Raw genomic sequence first — 17,924 nt, 5'->3', positions numbered from 1 at the left:
TCCTCAATCATTATCATGTCCTGCATTTCATATGATCTCACTTTTGCGGTCCTAACCTTATTTATTTAATTTCATATATTCTCTACTATATGTCTCAGATGTGAAGTACTTTATAACACACTGAGGTCAGACATCTTTGAGGATCATGCACCCGTTCGGCCGTGAAGAGGAGACCTCCAGGCGGGAGCTCTTCGGCTTCTTCCGCCGGTGTCTGCAGCGCGGTGAGTGGGAGCTCGCGGCCGCTTGCGTGTCTCAGCTCGGCGAGGCGCGTGCAGAAGATCCGCACAGTCCGCGAGACATCGTTAAGGCCATCGTTACACACCCGTACCCGCTTCGGTGAGTTAAACTCTTACACTAATACACCACAGAAACACATTTAACCTGATGGTGATTGAGGTATAGTTGGTTTTTTTTCACACATATCTCCTTAACAATGTCTTTTCATAAAGGTATAGTAAAGTACCACATTGTTCACAGTCAAATAAATGATTCTAAAGTTGTTTTGAAGTCATACTTACATTAATAATTTCAGTCCAAATATTCAAACTACCATGGTAAATCATATAGTATAACGTATAGGGAGTGTGTCACAAGTTTCCAGTGAACAAATGTGCAAATATAAACCCAACTTTACCTCATTCTGATGCTGTGATTTTGAGGCTTCATTTGGGCACAACTTTCTCTGTGTTTCAGCAAAGGGAAGGATTTTTGGTGACAAGTCTCATTTTGACACACATGTTGGAAAATGCTTTCAAAAAATCGAATACACTCTTGGTAAATTTATTACCCTTTCGTTGTGTTAGTGGCTGTTTTTGACCCATTGACTTCCATTATGCAATTTCTTTTATTTCAAAGTCACAAAACCATATAATCATGCATTCTTGATTGTTGGTGCTTTTCCTTCTTGGTCAAATTTGTAATTTTTCTTTACTGTTGATCATCAAAATTTGTTGTCAAATTTTTACCTCTTCACAACAGAGAAAACTACCAACAATCGTGAATACATGATATACATGAATACATGAATACGAGAATACATGGCTTTGCAATCAAAAAATGTCATTATAATGGAAGTCAATGAGGCAAAAACAGCCACAAGCATAACAAAAGGGTAGTCCATTTGAACAATACACAAAGGTTAAGTCATAAACTGCATGAACTGATCTAAATAAATGTAAACAAAGCAATTTTCCTTGTTCTGTGGATGTTGTTTACAAATGTAATAAGAGTATTTTGAAGGAAACTGTGCTTACCATGAAGAAAACCCATAATGGATACTCTATATTCAACCAAAACATAGTTGAAGAGGCTATTAAGAGATTTTAAGACTTATTTCTTGTCTTTTTTGCATAGGTGGGAAACAGTGGGCAGCCCTCACAGACTGGCCTGGTATTGGCTTCAGGTCCTGGAGAGACCGACTGAAATAAAGGTGGGTTTTCTGCCAGTTAATAATTTCTTATTAATTCTTCATGTTGAAGCTTATAAAGCCAGTTTCTGCAATGTAAGAATACATATATGCTTTGGTAAATTATAGATGAGCGGTCAATACTTTAAAATAATATTTTTGACTATAAACTGAGATTGCCATATTCGTCAAGATTGGAAGCTATATCCTAATAATGAGATTAAAAAGGTAAACCAGTGGCCTAAAATGCTATTAAGAGATACAAAGTCAGAGTAACTTGCCTAGTCAAGATTGATTCATACTATGAGATGGCAAGTGACAGTTATAAGAATATTAAAAAATATTACAAAGCTGAACGTATGGCATACTGAGTATTAAAGATGAAATACAAATGAGTTGCCAGTTGATCTACCAAATTAATCTTTTTGGATTTAAAAAAAAATACCGTCTCATAATTAATGAGATTTTAAAGGGCAATTATGACTCACCATTGTGTTGTTTTTTTCATAATTCTCTAATAAAAATCAGATTTAAATGCACAGTTATGACTTACCAATGTGTGTGTTTTTTATTTATTTTTCATAATTAATGAAAATAATCACTTTATTCATTTTTATTACATGTTGAAAATAGATTTTCATTGGAGGCACTTGTCTTTTTTTATTAATACTTCCTTTTTCTGATATCTGTGTCTGCAGGTGAGCGTGTCTGTGAAGAGAGAACTGGAATTCTTGTTGCTCTTAGAGGAGCTAGAAGACATCCCACAGTCTGTGCTTAAGGTAGACTAACTGACACTGTTTTAACAACTTTATGGCTTTATGTTGACCGCACAGATTACAGTAGTAGCTTTGCTTTGAACTCTGATAAGGTTGTACTCTATCATTTGCTTTGTGCACGTGTGCAAAGTTGTGCAAGACAGAGGAAAACATGTTGCTGTCGCGCTTTCTTCCATTGTAAATACTGCAAAGAGAGTAGAGAGTAGAAACTCTTACTTTCATGACACGGCTCAATAGTGACACTTTCGTTCAAGTGTTTCCTGAAGTGTTTTATTTTTATTATCTCCAAATGCAGTAGAACAGTTCAGTATAGAGATTAAATCTTCAACTCAAAACAACATTAATAATACATTACAATTGTATTTAAATAAAAAAACTCAGAAAAGAATCAGTTTATTTATTAGGCAAAAACTATTCATCTCAGAAGTTCCAGTTTCACACTGTCTGGATTTTAACCTCAAAAATTCACAGAACAGTGGTAAAAGTGACTCATCCTAAGGCAGTTAAACCTTATTGCGTGGTTGCAAATCTAGGGTAATTGTACTTTTTGCAGAGAAATATATTATCTATTTAACAGTCATGCTGTTTTTTTATGTCATCACTTATGTTGTAACCCATTGTAAAGCCACCATTTCATCTCAATTTTCCATTCTTATTTGTTTGTGGTAAATTATTTAGCTGTGCACATTATTTTTGTGTGTGTGCAAAAAATGTGCTTGGCTGGCCATATTTGTTGTCCAATAGTCAGATGATCCCTTGAACAAACTTACATGTATTTACTAAATATGACATCAGTCTAATCATCCAGTTGATTTCTCAATAGAAAAAATGAAGTGCTACTTTTTTTTTTTTTCTGCTTCATTCATAATGTTGAAGTCAAAATAATAAGCCTTTGTGTGAACTTTTTGTCCCTCAAACATTTCCTAAATAAACTTTTACAAAGCAAGGAATTTTTCATAGTATTTTCTATAATATTTTTATATTAGTATTTATTTTTTGTTTTATTTCGGCAAGGATAGAAGCAGTTTTTAGAAGAAAAAAAACATTTTAAAGATTATCACCGCCCTATCTTAGAAGGGTAAATTCACACCTCTAGTTTGAAAAAAGTCAGGAAAGTGGGTGAGTCCAGCTCTGTTTAGGTGGGAGTGTCAAGTGGCGAAAGAGGGAAGAGTTTGCATGAAAAGGGGAGTTTCAGTATGAGCACGCACTGATTTTCACAGAGGCAAAACAAACACAGACGCAGGGGAGAAAGACAGTGACTACGTTCACATGGACATCAATAATCTAACTAATCTATAATCTATAATCTAACTAAAAACTAATTGCCAAATTAATAATTTTTCGACTTTAACTGCAGTTTGGCACTTTCACTTTCATTCAGGAACATATCATGCATGCCCCCATGACAAACAAGATATTGGATGCAAGGAACTGCTGGAAGAGTGTAGTTTTAATGGAATGTTTGATATTGCATGGTGTATGGGAGGAAAAAACCCTCCGCATTTCTCAGTAACTTAGACGCACTCGGTAGATGCAGAGAATAGTATCAGAAAACCGTGTGTGTATAGACTATCCTGTCACAAAATGCGGCGAAAATCCTACCCCATGGTAATAGTTTGATTGTGGTGTTTACATGTTTACATTCGGAGATCAGCAATTACAGTGGATCTTTCAGCCTATAATAGATATTACTGTAAACTTAGTAACTAAGTCATTTTGACTAAGGTATGTCTTTAAAAACTGAAAGAGTACTGCTGAACTTTGCCTCTGACGAAACATAATCAAAGAACACTGATCACATACACTTACCAAATCTGTAGAGACAAGAGAATCAACATCTACTGGAACCGTGTCTATTTTTAAAAGGAGACGAGCGGCAAATCCAGATTTCACTATTTCCAGATGCGAAAAGCTCTCGGGTAAAAAATTGTCCTTACCACCATATTTTTGTTGCATGTTAGCAGACCACTGTAATCCACATGTAAGTCCAGCTGTGCTCCCATAGCGGGTAATTGAAAATAAAACCTTTGTTGCAGCACATTTATGAATGCAACATTGACGACTCATGTCTCCTTGTAACGTATCTCTTGAATTAATGATGAAAACTCAAGGACATCACGATGTACCCGCCGGTACAGACAGCCAATCTCCACCCTGAAATTCCCACAAAGAACTAATCGCCAGGACATTATTTTCAAACCGGAAGAACGAATTTGCTCGAAATAACTAAAAAACAACCAATTTTTTACTTTCTTTGAGATTATATGTGTCCTAATTGTGTTTTTAGCAGCGTGGGACACATATATGACTGTCAACATCTCAAAAATGTGTTTTGGTGTTTTGTGGCGCTGTAAGGTCAATATTATCAGCCCTCTGAAGCTATGGTATATATTTTTTGATAGTCAACAGAACAAACCACTCTTATACAATGACTTGCCTAATTACCCCAACTTGCCTAGTGACCCTAGTTAAGCCTTTAAGCCTAAATACTCTTTCCATTAAAGAGAAATTGGGGTAAAAATACATAAGGGCTAATAATTCAGGAGGGCTAGTAATTCTGACTTCAATTGTAAATATCACATAATAAAAAAAAATTGTGCCAAACCCAGGATCCTTCCAGAATCAGCTTTTGTCTTGTCTGTTCCTCAGGAGCTGCATGAAGCCTTCCTATACTCAGAGGAAGTGAAGGGAAAGGCTCCTGGTGATTCGGCTTCTCCACTGAGTGCTGCTCTTCTGTCCTGCCTTCGCTCTCTTTTAACCCGCCAGCAGCCGCGCCTCTGCCACTCTCTTATTAGCTTCCTTTCTAATGGAGATCCGTCCAGAGATCACACCTTACAGGACGCTTTCATCCAGCACCTCACAGAGCAAGTGAAAGTCCCGGCGAAGGACAGGAATAGGGAATGGGTAGAGCAGGTGTGCTCAGTGCTGGCTTTAGCACCGTGGGGGTCAGACAGGTCTGGTGCTCAGCTGGAGCCCTTGTGGGAAGGTTTGTGGGCGGCTAGAGAAGGGCTGATGACGGAGGAGCGGATTTTGGGATGTCTGCTGAGGCCGCAGAGTCAGGCTCTGTTAATGGCATACAGCTCCACAGCGCTCAGACTGCTCAAAGACAAGCTGCTGGCAGAAGCTCCACACACACAGGGTGAGTTAAACACTCTACTGTGGGTGTGTGTTTTTTATGGTAACACTTTATAGTAACTGCACACTATGAATCATTTGTTATGCAAATAGCTAATTTATCATTAGTTAAGCATTAACTCTACATTATAAGACATTAGTAAGCAGTTTATAAATACAGCCACAAATGCTGTATTCTTGGCTTACAAGATGTATAATGTGTGTTGCATTATTTACAAACCATTTATATTTAGGAGTAGTTGTTTTTTAACGTAATTCAGAAAAAGTGCTTAATAAGCTTCAAATTAATGCTCATATATCTTATTATTCAGGTATATACTAATTGGTGGTGTAACGGATCACACTACAGTTTTTGATTTATGCTTCGGACCATTTTTCCGATCAGCAAAAATGGGAGGAGACAATTGTAATTTGTTTTCCATTTCTACAAAAATGTTACTGCAAAACCATTGGTTTTAAAAAACAGATCTTAAAACCTGTAATTTTTTTTTGTCATGGATTTTTTTATTCTTGCAAATAGCATTTTACATTTTATAACGATCCACAAAACAATCCCCAAATAAAACAATCAATAACTACAAATGAATAAATAAATAAATAAAATAAACAAAATAATAATAAATAAAATAAAATACAAATACAGAAAAAAATTACAATAACAACCTGTAATTTTAATAAAAATAGAAATCAAGAAAACTGAAAAAATTAAAATATTCAATACGAAACATGATCCTATTACTGTTGCTGATAATGCTAAATATAGAAATCTAGCATCTTGTACAACATTATATTAATTTTCAATTGATGATTCATCAATTCACACATAAATATTCATGTTTGATTACAGGTGCATCATTTTTGAAAACCTATTCAGTGACATAATTTTGATGGTTGTTTGTCGCCACCCATTGGTTACATAATGTAATTGCTACAACAATCTCTAGCGTCATTTTCCATTAAACAGGGATTTTATTCTTTACCATAAACATCAGTGTTTATATTTGAACTATAAACTGCTTTCCCAGTATTTTTGTGTTATTTTATTGTTTGTAACTCACTGAAAAAGTGTAAAAACTAAATCTCTCAAATGCAGATTTGAACGCAGCGCTTCGAAGGATTAATAAACCTGTGCAAATTTTATCATTTATGTTGCTCGGGTATGAATTGAGATCATGGTCTTTTAATGTTTAATTGTGCAGCTTTACATCAAATGCATTAATGCAGGCTAAACAAAGAGTGACAGAAATCACCTTTAATTAATAACCTAAGAAAGCATTTAGGTCCCACCACAACTTTTTCTGTCATCATTATATTTGACAGGGAAGCCAAAATGCTTTCATACACGTGATTTTAATGACGCGGGAGACGATCTCTCTGCAATTGTCATAAATGTTGGATTAATTTACAAGATAAAAAAAAAGTTATTAATTCATGGGCGTTCCAAACTGTGGGTTATGATCGGTACGGATCAACTGTGATCCGTTACACCCCTAATACTAATAGTTACTTTGCATGAAGTTGTGTTAATAAAGCATTTATGAACATACAGTTTTGTGACCTAATCTAAAGTGAGGATCTTTTATGCTTCGTAAATACCTTGTTATGAAATGATGTTTAACAGAGCAAGGACATTTTCACAGCATGTCTAATAATATTTTTCTTCTGGAGAAAGTCTTGTTTGCTTTATTTCGGCTAAAGTAAAAACAGCTTTATATTTTTACAAATAATTTTAAGGTCAAAATTATTAGCCCCTTTAAGCTATTTTTTATCAGTTTTTTTCTGATGTTAAAAGACAAATCTGAGCCACTATAAATACTTTTGTAACTTTTAGCGTGTATGATAATTAGCGTGTCATGTTTTAAGGAAGTGAGAAGATTCAGGGGGTTTGTGTGGGGTTTGTGCATCTTTCACTGTTGACGTTCACAGCACTTCTGTCATGTGGTCATGGTTCCTTCCCAAAACGTCCTCAGTTATCACAACATTTACTTGTGTTTTTTATTGTGCAGACATGATTGTGCAACAAACTGTTTAGTATATACTTTCAGAATAGCCTATTTTTAATGTTATCAGACAACAATGTTATTCACTCCAGAGACTTTAAAAGTAATATTTGTAAATGTGTGAGATAAAATCAAAAGTAAATGTTGTTTTATGTATTATTTATTCCTTTTGATGTCATTTTATTGTTTTACATTTTTTTTATTGTAGAAAAGGGATATTTATAAATCTGTTTTTGAAAGTGTTTTTTGTTTTGTTTGTTTTATCTAGTTTTAGTTTGCTAGTTTTATCTGTTTTTGACTGTGTTTGACCTTGACTTAGCCAGAGATGCTGATATGGCTATAATCTCTCTCTCTCTCTCTCTCTCTCTCTCTCTCTCTCTCTCTCTCTCTCTCTCTCTCTCTCTCTCTCTCTCTCTCTCTCTCTCTCTCTCTCTCTCTCTCAAATTCAAATTCAAAGAGCTTTATTGGCATGACTGTAAAACAAATCACAATGTTGCCAAAGCAATAACAAAATACAGAACATTCATATAGATAAAAAAAATATAAGTAATAATAAACAACCACATATACATATCGTTATATTATACATATATGATGTCACAATAAACAAGTTAATAAAAAAAAGATTAACAAAAGTATATAATAATAAATGGTAAGGACAGAGAGCTTTAATAAGGGATAAGGGGGTTCAGCCTTTTTCTCTCATATGGTGGCATGAGGACACGTACTGTGCTGCTAGGTGGAGACACTTTTCATTTTCTCCCAAAATACAATGGAGTTTTTCCGTATTTGTGGTGTGCTGGAATTGTGGTAGAATCAGGGACATTTGTGTGAAGTCTCTCTCTCTCTCTCTCTCTCTCTCTCTCTCGCACACACACACATACATACATACATACATACATTCAAATATGATTGTTTGTGTTTTTGAGGCTCTCTATGACACTCATCTCTGTTCTCTTCTAGTGGACTTGCCTGATCTAGAAAGGGTCATGCTTGGTTTGTGCTGTCATAAAGACAAGCGCTTGGCCTGGAAAGCCATTTACTTTGAGTGTTTGAGCAGCGGAAAGCACTTTCTGGAGCAGGTTTTGGTAGGTGTACACAATCAGGCATGTAAGTACATAAGTGCCTGACTTTCTCAAATCTAGTATGTGTTTTTTTTTCTGCAGAATTTAGAAAAACTGTTTTTCAATTTAAATGATTTTATTATCTCAATACTGACTTGTATCTAAAAGCATCACTATTTTAAAAGTGATACATGCTCTGTTGTTTGCAGCTTACTGGTTTAGATCTCATAAAGAGGGAGGAGTTCTCTAAACTGGAAACACTATTGCATTCTGAGTTCCAGCCTTTGTCCCGGCTCTTGCTTCTGCTGGGCTGGATGCATTGTCAAAGCCTGGAGTCTGCCAAGACCCTTCTTACAGTCTTACATCATCGTCAGGTCAGAAGTCAGACATTTGAGTATCATTACAAAGTATGGTTCACTATGTTGCTCATTCTGCCCAAAATCAACCCACTATGACTAATACGTATATCAATTGCTAATAGACTGGTGTATAACAACAAGTAGCCGCACAGAAATGTTGGCCTGTAACACAATAAAACAAAAAAGCACTCACTATAGTATTAAAAACATGACCATACAGTCTGAAAATGCCTATTTATACTATTTTTTTTTTTTACTTTTTTGTGGATTTAAATAACAGTATTTGAAGACTAAGCTTCATGAAACTCTGTCATGAGAAGAAACTTCAGTCCTATTTTAATTACTTTAGAAATCCCCCGCAGCTAAGGTGTGATCATGACCTTCTGAAGTGTTATGTGTTTGCTTATGCTGCACTAATGTAGATGTGAACATTAAGGTGTCATGAGATGCTTTTTCTATTGTCAGCTGTTTTCTGAGGTCTGTTTTTGAGCCTCTCTTTAAATTAGCATTTTAATTGCCATGATGTTTGTGATCTGTTTTAGTTAAGGTTTAAGTATAAAATATGATAGACAACATTCAGAAGTAAAGTTCATGTTTTGTCTGTGTATGAAAGCTTACAATGTTTCAGAATATTAATCCTTGTTAGTGTATGTGATTGAAGTCTATCTTTCTTATTGTCTCTGTAGCCCCAGAGCAATGATTCAGCATTGAGCGATTTGGCTTGCACTCTGTCCTGTCAGCTTGGTGTGTTGGAATGGTGCACACAGAACAACCCGTGAGTTAAAACTCTGTTTGTACACTTTACATTTTCATAAGATTGATAGGATTTAGCTTTGGTTCTAAAGACTAAGATTCTACTATTATACTCAAACAAGAAACCCAGTCGTCAGTTCATCTACTTATTGTTTCAAAATGGTTTGATTTGCATTTTCTGTACGATTTTTACTTTTATCTTGCCTCAGTCCCAACGGTTTTTTTTTTTTGAGTATGTTTAAGTAGTCAAAATGAATATTAATTTATATTTGCAGAATATATAAAATCTGCATATATGCAAGTTCAGAAATGCATATAACGCACAATAAATGTAAAAGAGAATAAACATATTACATAAAATATTTTTTTTTAAATTGCATTTTACAAAATGTTCAAACTTTTTCAGAATTGGGATTGCAAAAAATTATTTATATGAAATAATTATTCAAATGCTGTACAAATATCTAAAAAATCTTAAATCAAGAAGCATTTGCTAGACAAGCAAGTAAATAAAAGTGAAATAATCTGCCAGTTAGGTCAGCAAAGTAATCTTGTTTCTGCTTTGAAAAAGGATTATTTTGTTTAACCCATTTGCAGATTATTTTTCCTGCTTTAAGGAAAAACTTCTGACATATTATTTCTTTTTTTCTTTCTTTTTGTATTGTGTATTTAGTAAACATGGTTAATGGCGTCACGGTGGTGCAGTTGGTTGCATGATCGCCTTACAGCAAGAAGTTCGCTGGTTCGAGCCTCGGCTCGGTCAGTTTGCATTTCTGTGTGGAGTTGTTTCTTGGTCTCCCCGTGTTCGCATGGGTTTCCTCATTATGCTTCGAGGAAAGACTTGTGGTATAGGTGAATTGAATAAGCTACATTGACCGCAGTGTGTGTGAATGCAAGAGTGTATGGGTGTTTCTCAGTGTTGGGTTGCAGCTGGAAGGGTATCCGCTGCTTAAAACATATGCTGGAGAAGTTCATCCTGCTGTGGCGACTCCTGATGAATAAAGGTTAAGTTGAAAAGAAATGTGTTTAGCATGGTTAATAACAATATAAAACAAATAGAAACTTACAAATTATATACATACATGTATATATATATATATATATATATATATATATATATATATATATATATATATATATATATATATATATATATATATATATATATATATATATATATATATATGCGCATACACAAACAAGCATATAATATATTAATACAGAAAGCTGTAAAAGTGTAAAAGGAAAAAACTTTATACATAATGTCAGAGAAGCACTTAAATGAAGAAAATGTCTCATAAAGTTTTTGTAAAACTGATTAAACAGAAAAAATAGTTTGTTGTCAACTATATCCTAAAAGACATCTTAATCGTTTCTCCTACATCATTCTAATAAATCACTTAGGTTTTAATAATGGAGATCAAATTATCATGTATTTGGTTCCAATGAAGAATTGTTGAAATCTTTGCTCTGTTAATTAAGGCATTGGATTGCTCTAGTTGAATGATGTCTATAAAATAGTATAACCATTGCTAAATTGACAGCAGATTAGGAGGGAACCAGCAACAGATGATTGTTTCGTTTGCACCTGTTAATCATGAGAACAAGGTTTGTCAGGAAGTCAGGGTTATTGAAAAATCATTATTCAATAGGTAAAGACAAGGTTCAGGATCAATGATTGTTTCCAAAACTTGTGACAAGATGGTGGAGATGTTAACTTAAAAATTGTAGATTGGGAGACATTCCCAGAAAACATAAAAAAGCTACCTATCGCCCCAGTGTTACATTTGACACAAAAAAGAAATAAGTTTCATTCTAAAATGTTTAGAGGTGTATAATAGATAAACTACATTGTAGTGTATTAATTGGTGGGCAGGATTTTTAGATAAAACAGATATTTCCCCAAATGAAGTCCCAATTAATGCTGTGATCTGACGTATTATTTCTGAAAACAAGGCAAACATTTTTGCTTGTCCAGAAAATGCTTCTTGTTTTAAGAATTTTTAGATATTAGATTTTTTTTTTCATGTAATTTTTTCATTAGAACCAAGACAAAACTCAAAGTATTAAAAGCATTTTTTTGATAAAGTCATGTTATTCAGAATTATCTATCCTCAAACCGTACTAATAGACACCTCATATCAAGCTTTGTTTGTGTTTTGAGGCTCCAATATGCACTAAGCACATTAATACAGCTTGGGCCATGGATTTAAATTAAGAAGTGGCTGATGAGATCTGGGAATAAGCCCTGTCGAAAATGAAAAAAGCTGCAATAAATTCGAGACATAAATTAATTCAGTTTAAAGTTTTACATCGTCTTCATTTCTCTAAAACTAGATTAAGTAAAATCTTTCCCTCAGTATCAACTAAATGCAACAGATGTGGTGGAGCAGAGGGGACATTGACACATTTATTTTGGTTTTGTCCTGTCCTTCATGTGTTTTGGTCCAGCATTTTTGAGTTTTCCAGTGCTTATGGAACCACTATCCAACCTGACTACAATTTGGCTGTTTTTGGATATTCAAATATAATGGACACCTTTCCATCAACCCAACAGCAAGCCCTGATGGTTGGCATGATTTCAGCTAAAAGATGATCTTACTTAATTGGAAGTCTCTAAAGGCTCCCTGTTTTAAGAGATGGTTGAATGAGCTGCTTTATGTCATTCATATGGAATGACTTTGTCTTAAAAACTTTACAGAAAAAAGCTGAAACCACATGGGGACCTATTTTAGGACTCTTGGGAATCTTGCATTTTACCTTTGTAAATTTTCATCTCTAACTCATATATTCATGACACTGACTTTTTTAAATATATGTTTGTGCTACATAAGTCATGTATATACAGTTATGTATATTTGGTAACTGAGACGATCCCTCACCTTTTTTTTTTTGAGGGGGTGGGGGGCTAATGTCAATTATTATTATTATTTTTCTTCTTTTTATTGGTATTGTACTGTTATTGTTAAATATCTTATAAAAATGTTAAATAAAACAAAATATTACAAAAAAAAAGCTTTTTTTTTTTTGCAGTTTTGCAGTATTATAAATGTCCTTACTGTCAGTTCTTAGTTGTTTAATGCATTTAACTGAGTAAATGATAAAAAAAGAAGGACTTCAAACTTTTGAACAGTCTTTTTGTTTGTTTGTTCACTGGTATGCATCGGTGTATAGAGGGATTTCCCATGATGCCTTGTTGAGTCACTTGCACATGCTGGACCATCACTCTGCCCTGTATGTGCTTCACTGCCTGACTCCACTCGCCAAGTTTGAGGAGCACAAAGTGTTAGAGCTGCTGCAGAGAACAGGTATAAAAACACTGCAGGTTGTTTTTTAATTCACAGAGATCTACTGAAGTTTTGCTGATGTTAGTTTTGTTTGTAGGAGATCCTTCACAAGTGGACTCCCCTAGCAGCTCAGTCCAGAGGAACATCACTCTCTTTCGAGGTTTTTGTGCCATGAAGTATGCCCTGTATGCCATCAGTGTAAACGCACGCACTCATGCACACACTGGCTCTCTGGACTGTGAGCCTCTGCATGAGCTGCAGACAGAGGCGGCTCAAGAGGACGAGACAGCTGAAGGTAACTATAGGAAAAAGGTCCCTTTTTTCTTACTCCCACTTATACTATAAACTAAAGAAATGCTTCATAATATACACTTAAACTATTAAAAGCTTATACTCAGTTTATTAAATTTAACATGGTTTCATTATTTAATTCTCACATGTGCTAGGGACAATTATTAACTATAAATAAGTAAATGTAATTTTAAATATTTGGCTGTTAAAAAAAAAAAATATATATATATATAAACATAAAAAAAATTAAATAAATGACAAACAATAAGATAATAAAGTTTGAAAATAAATAAGCAGCTCCATAAGTCCCAAACCAATCATGCAAGTGGCGAGGAACAAACTTAACCAGTTGACGAAAGTGAAGGAAAAAAAAACTCAAGAAACACCAATAATATAGCTAATTCTCAAAAAAATAAATAAATAAAAAGGCAAACTTTTCTTTGGTTGTTTATTTTTCTCTTTTATTCACAGGCTTTTAATTTTTTTCTAATTTTATTTATTATTGGTTTTATTTTTTTAGTTATAAATTTAATGTCTCTCTTTTATTTACAGCTTTTTAATTTGCCTAAATTTATTTATTTTTGTTTTTATTTTTTTTAATAGTTTGTCTCTTTTTTATTATTTTAATTTTCTGTTTTTGCAGTTTTATTTTAAGATTTTTTTTAATTTAAATTTAGTCCTTTTACAGATGAGGGAATAAACAAATAATAATAAAACAATTTTAAAATAAAATAAGAAAATTAATACAAAATAAATAAAGTACTGCCATCATAAATACTTTTCAGGGGATAAATTTGTACATCAAGCTACATTGTAGTTACCTCAGATTACAATGGTGATAGGTTAATTAACCTCTAAATGTACATATCTAAATATGTTGTAATACTTTTGCAAGTCTCTGAATCCACTGAACCACCATAGGAGAACATTCTTCCATCCAATGTTATAATTTTTTTGCAACCAGTAATAATATCATTAGAACAAATCTTGTTTTATCATTGAACATGTTTTTGGACAGTTCTTTCAATAAGCACACAACTTGATCGAGGGATGTTTCTATATCTTATATCTATTTCTTTTTTAACATTTTTCCAAAATTCTTAAATCATTGGACAGTCACAAAAAATGTGGGTATGATCTCCAATTGTACCACATTTTCTACAACACAAAGCAACAGATGGTCATATTACATATGTAGAAATCACAAAAGGAGCATTAAAGTACCTCATTTTTACTTTCCAATCAAATTCTTTCCATACTTGACTATTTATTCCTTTATGACATCCTTCACATAACTCAATCCAGACCTCATCCTCAATTATGGTATTTAGTTCTAGTTCTCATTTTCCTTTAACATCATCTGTATTTTGTACAGTATTAGTTACTAGTCTTTTGTATAAATGGGAGACATGTCTTTTAGCTGGAATGTTTTTTTCTGCAATATTTATAAAGTAATCAGCTTTTTAATTTTTTTAAATTTATTTATTTTTGTTTTTATTTATTTATTTGTTCATTTATATATATATATATATATATATATATATATATATATATATATATATATATATATATATATATATATATATGTATATATATATATATATATATATATATATATATATATATATTGTGCTTTTGGTTAATATTTTGTTTCTCTTTTATTTACACCTTTTTATTTTCTTATATTTATTTGTTATTGTTTTAATTTAATTTATTTATTTTTGTTAATATATCAGGAACAAAAAATACAGTAGCATTATGGTTTTTATGGTTTTGATAGTCTAGTATGCTGTGTCACATGAATTGTATAATTATTCATTACTGGAGTACCATTTTACCACTTTTTTGGGGAGTTTTATTGTTGTTGGACAAACAAAATGCGATGACTGACTTGGTCCATCTATTCATTCCTTGCTTTTTCCAGGATGCTCTAATCTGTTCCAGCACTACCTGTCAGAATGTCAGCTGTACCTGGAAGCTGTTCCAGCATTATTCCGTCTGGAGCTCCTAGAGAACATTTTCTCCCTCCTTTTCCTTTCCGACTCTGACTTCACCCAACAAACCAGCACTGCCACAGAAACCCAACCATACACTAACACTGAGACAAGTAAACCAAAGAGCACTAAAGAAGTAAATACAGCTGAGCACTTCTTAAAGGCAGAAAATGAAGGTGAAAGGATGGATGAACTGAACCAGATAAACCCTCAGCTGGGCCACCTGACATCTGGGTGCCGCGGTTTTCTGGTGGACTTGAATGTGATGGAGGGGATCCTGCGGCTGGTCAGAGAAGGTTTGGAGGGTGTGTGTGGAGTCGGGCAGGAGGATGGAAGGGCTCTTGGGGCTGATGTGGAGCTGGCAGAGAGTCTGGGATGTTCAGTTACTGCAGAGACATTCAGCGCCCGCTTACAGAGACTGTCCAAATACACGGCAGAGGCTCAGTGGAGACTGCAGATTGTTACCAGTAACCATGGCAATGGGAATGGTAAGTGGTGCAATATAGAATTGTTGTATTCATGCTGTGTTTATTTTTAAACATTAGTGTTGGGCAAAGATTAATCTCATCCACAATAACAGTTTGCTCTGACATAATGTATATGTGTGTATTATATATATTTATTATGTATATGTGATCCACACACAAACATAGAAACAAAACAACTTAGATATTTACATTTATATATAATTCATATATTATATGCATATATTTTATATCTAAACATAAATAGATTTTCTCAAATATCCCTTTAAATGCCTGCTCTACCAAATGGTTGACCATATTTTGACTGTTTTAAAGAATGACTGTTTTAAATAATTGTTTACACACACACTGCATTGTTGGTTTACAAAAAAATCTAACAAACATAGTCCTGTTGCACTACTACAACTGGGGTCTGTACTTCGTTCGAGGATTACTTAATTAGGTTATTGATGATTTGACAAGATCCAGGATCGTTTCGTTCATCAAAACTCATGCGAGAGTTGTTGTCATAGCAACAAATCTGATAGCTCAAACCTGGCTCAAACCTGCTTGAGAGCAGGCTCACTACATATAAACCGGGTTAGATTGGGTATGTCCATGTTTTGACTGCTAATTTGCTGGTGATTTGATGCATCGCAAAAGTTGCAGACACCTTTACCGATATCAAAAAGCTTTTTTGATGCAAAATGAATTTATACAGTTATTCCTTACGCCAATTAAAAAAACTTGATTAGGCCTAGAATACTATAATAAAGAAAATCTTCTATAAAGCCTGCAGCTCACAACAAATGTGGAAAGTTATTGCGTGTCATATTTAACAATCCATTTACTGCCAATTTAATGTAATTTTGCTCACATGGGTAATTAAATATTAATCAGATGGTGTCATTATGCTGCTGTGCCGTCAGCCAATCGTTTCATTGCTGATCATGATTTCGAGCATCTGTCCTTCACAACATTGCAGGGATCTCAGATCAGTCCATCCAGACATTTTAATCTGATTAACGAACTTGTTTCAAAAACCAAATAAGCCAGAGATCAGTTATCAAGATTAAAAGATCCAGGATCTGCCAAATCATCTTGGATCATTTAAGCGAGGTACGAAGAACCGACCCCTGATTTTGGTTTTATTGTAAAAACAACAACAAGAAAACATGTTAAATGAGTATTTAATGGCATACTTCAAAAAATTAAAGAAGAAAAATATTTTATTTTGATTATGTTTTTAAATAAACTGGTCTTACACTTCATATTTTCATAGTATATGTATCTGTTCAGGTACTTTTACCATAAACAGACATATTAACCATTTGGTTGAGGTTGAAATTTAAAAGTTATGGAATGTTTAAAAAGAAAAATGCACTGAGTGTGTTAACTAGCAACATCAGGAGTTAAGAAATGCAATGCAAAATATGTACACTGTACAAACAATTAAATTGTGTTGAAACAAACTTTTATTTTGGATGTGATTAATCATGATAATTTTTTGCCCAGCATTATTAAATATACTCAGTCATGTTCAAAGGTTTTAAGTCAAGAAGATTTTTTTTAATAATAGTATTTCAGCACTTGTTTTAATAATAAATGCTGTTCTTTTAGACTCGTTTCTTAAGCACTTTATACATCAAGAATCTTGTGAAAATATCAAGGTTTATACAGCAGAACTAAGCTGTTTTCAGCAATAATATGTATAATTTGGGGGAAGATGAGTGAAGTATTGGCAGCTATAAAATTCAGCTTTACCAGTATGAGAGAGAGAGAGAAAGAGAGAGAGAGAGAGGGGTAAGGACGGGAAATGTCCTCAAGCCTGGATTCAAACCCGAGATGCCCTGAAGTGCTACTGCACCATATGTCAGCACGCTAACCACTAGGCTATTGCACCAATATTACATGTGTTTTTGTTTGGCAGAAGAGACACACAGTATCTCAATAACATTTCAAAAAATTTTACTCACCCTAAACTTTTGAACCATTGTGTATGTATTTATTTATGCATTTATGCGTATGTGTGTTTTGTGTTTCTAGATGGCTTGTACCTTCCATCTCCACTGCCCAGTCCAGCGCTTCCTCTGAAACGGCAGGGCAGTGGCAGCAGTGGCACAAGCAGTCGGAGGAGGAGAAAACACCACCGGCATCGCTCTGAACGGCACGTCTCATCTGAGCGACAGAACGGAGAAGTCAGCACCAGCACCTCAGGTCAGTTCACACACATACACAGCCTCCTACCCACATCATGTGGTTAACATACTTAAACTACACTTATTCTTAAGCTATTCTCCACATCTAATCAGCTTGCAGTAGAAAAAAACAAGCCGTGCCCACTGTTTTCTCATTTAATATTCCATTTCTCTAGCAACTGCATCACAATACGACAA

General features: G+C 34.0%; 1 protein-coding gene across 4 annotated transcripts in view; it reads left to right on the top strand.

The window, feature by feature from the left end:
* The window catches only part of zfyve26 (zinc finger, FYVE domain containing 26), a 49,169-nt gene that overhangs the window by 506 nt on the left and 30,739 nt on the right, over positions 1 to 17,924 (top strand). For 2 of the 4 annotated variants that reach the window (XM_073919324.1, XM_073919323.1), the window contains exons 2-13: positions 99 to 336; positions 1,354 to 1,429; positions 2,104 to 2,184; positions 4,831 to 5,320; positions 8,280 to 8,404; positions 8,590 to 8,754; positions 9,426 to 9,514; positions 12,667 to 12,800; positions 12,877 to 13,074; positions 14,995 to 15,200; positions 15,279 to 15,552; positions 17,575 to 17,745. In XM_073919324.1, coding sequence (XP_073775425.1) covers positions 146 to 336; positions 1,354 to 1,429; positions 2,104 to 2,184; positions 4,831 to 5,320; positions 8,280 to 8,404; positions 8,590 to 8,754; positions 9,426 to 9,514; positions 12,667 to 12,800; positions 12,877 to 13,074; positions 14,995 to 15,200; positions 15,279 to 15,552; positions 17,575 to 17,745 — 2,200 coding nt within the window. In that variant the 5' untranslated portion in view covers positions 99 to 145. Of the gene's footprint in view, positions 1 to 98; positions 337 to 1,353; positions 1,430 to 2,103; positions 2,185 to 4,830; positions 5,321 to 8,279; positions 8,405 to 8,589; positions 8,755 to 9,425; positions 9,515 to 12,666; positions 12,801 to 12,876; positions 13,075 to 14,994; positions 15,553 to 17,574; positions 17,746 to 17,924 lie in introns of all 4 variants that reach the window. The other 2 variants (XM_003199733.7, NM_001305560.1) reach the window with 1 other exon arrangement.

The sequence above is a fragment of the Danio rerio genome, chromosome 13 (assembly GCF_049306965.1).
Source record: "Danio rerio strain Tuebingen ecotype United States chromosome 13, GRCz12tu, whole genome shotgun sequence".
In the NCBI taxonomy this organism is placed as follows: domain Eukaryota; kingdom Metazoa; phylum Chordata; class Actinopteri; order Cypriniformes; family Danionidae; genus Danio; species Danio rerio.
The sequence above is the reverse complement of the archived record's forward strand: the minus strand, read 5'-3'. Positions and strand labels throughout refer to the sequence as shown.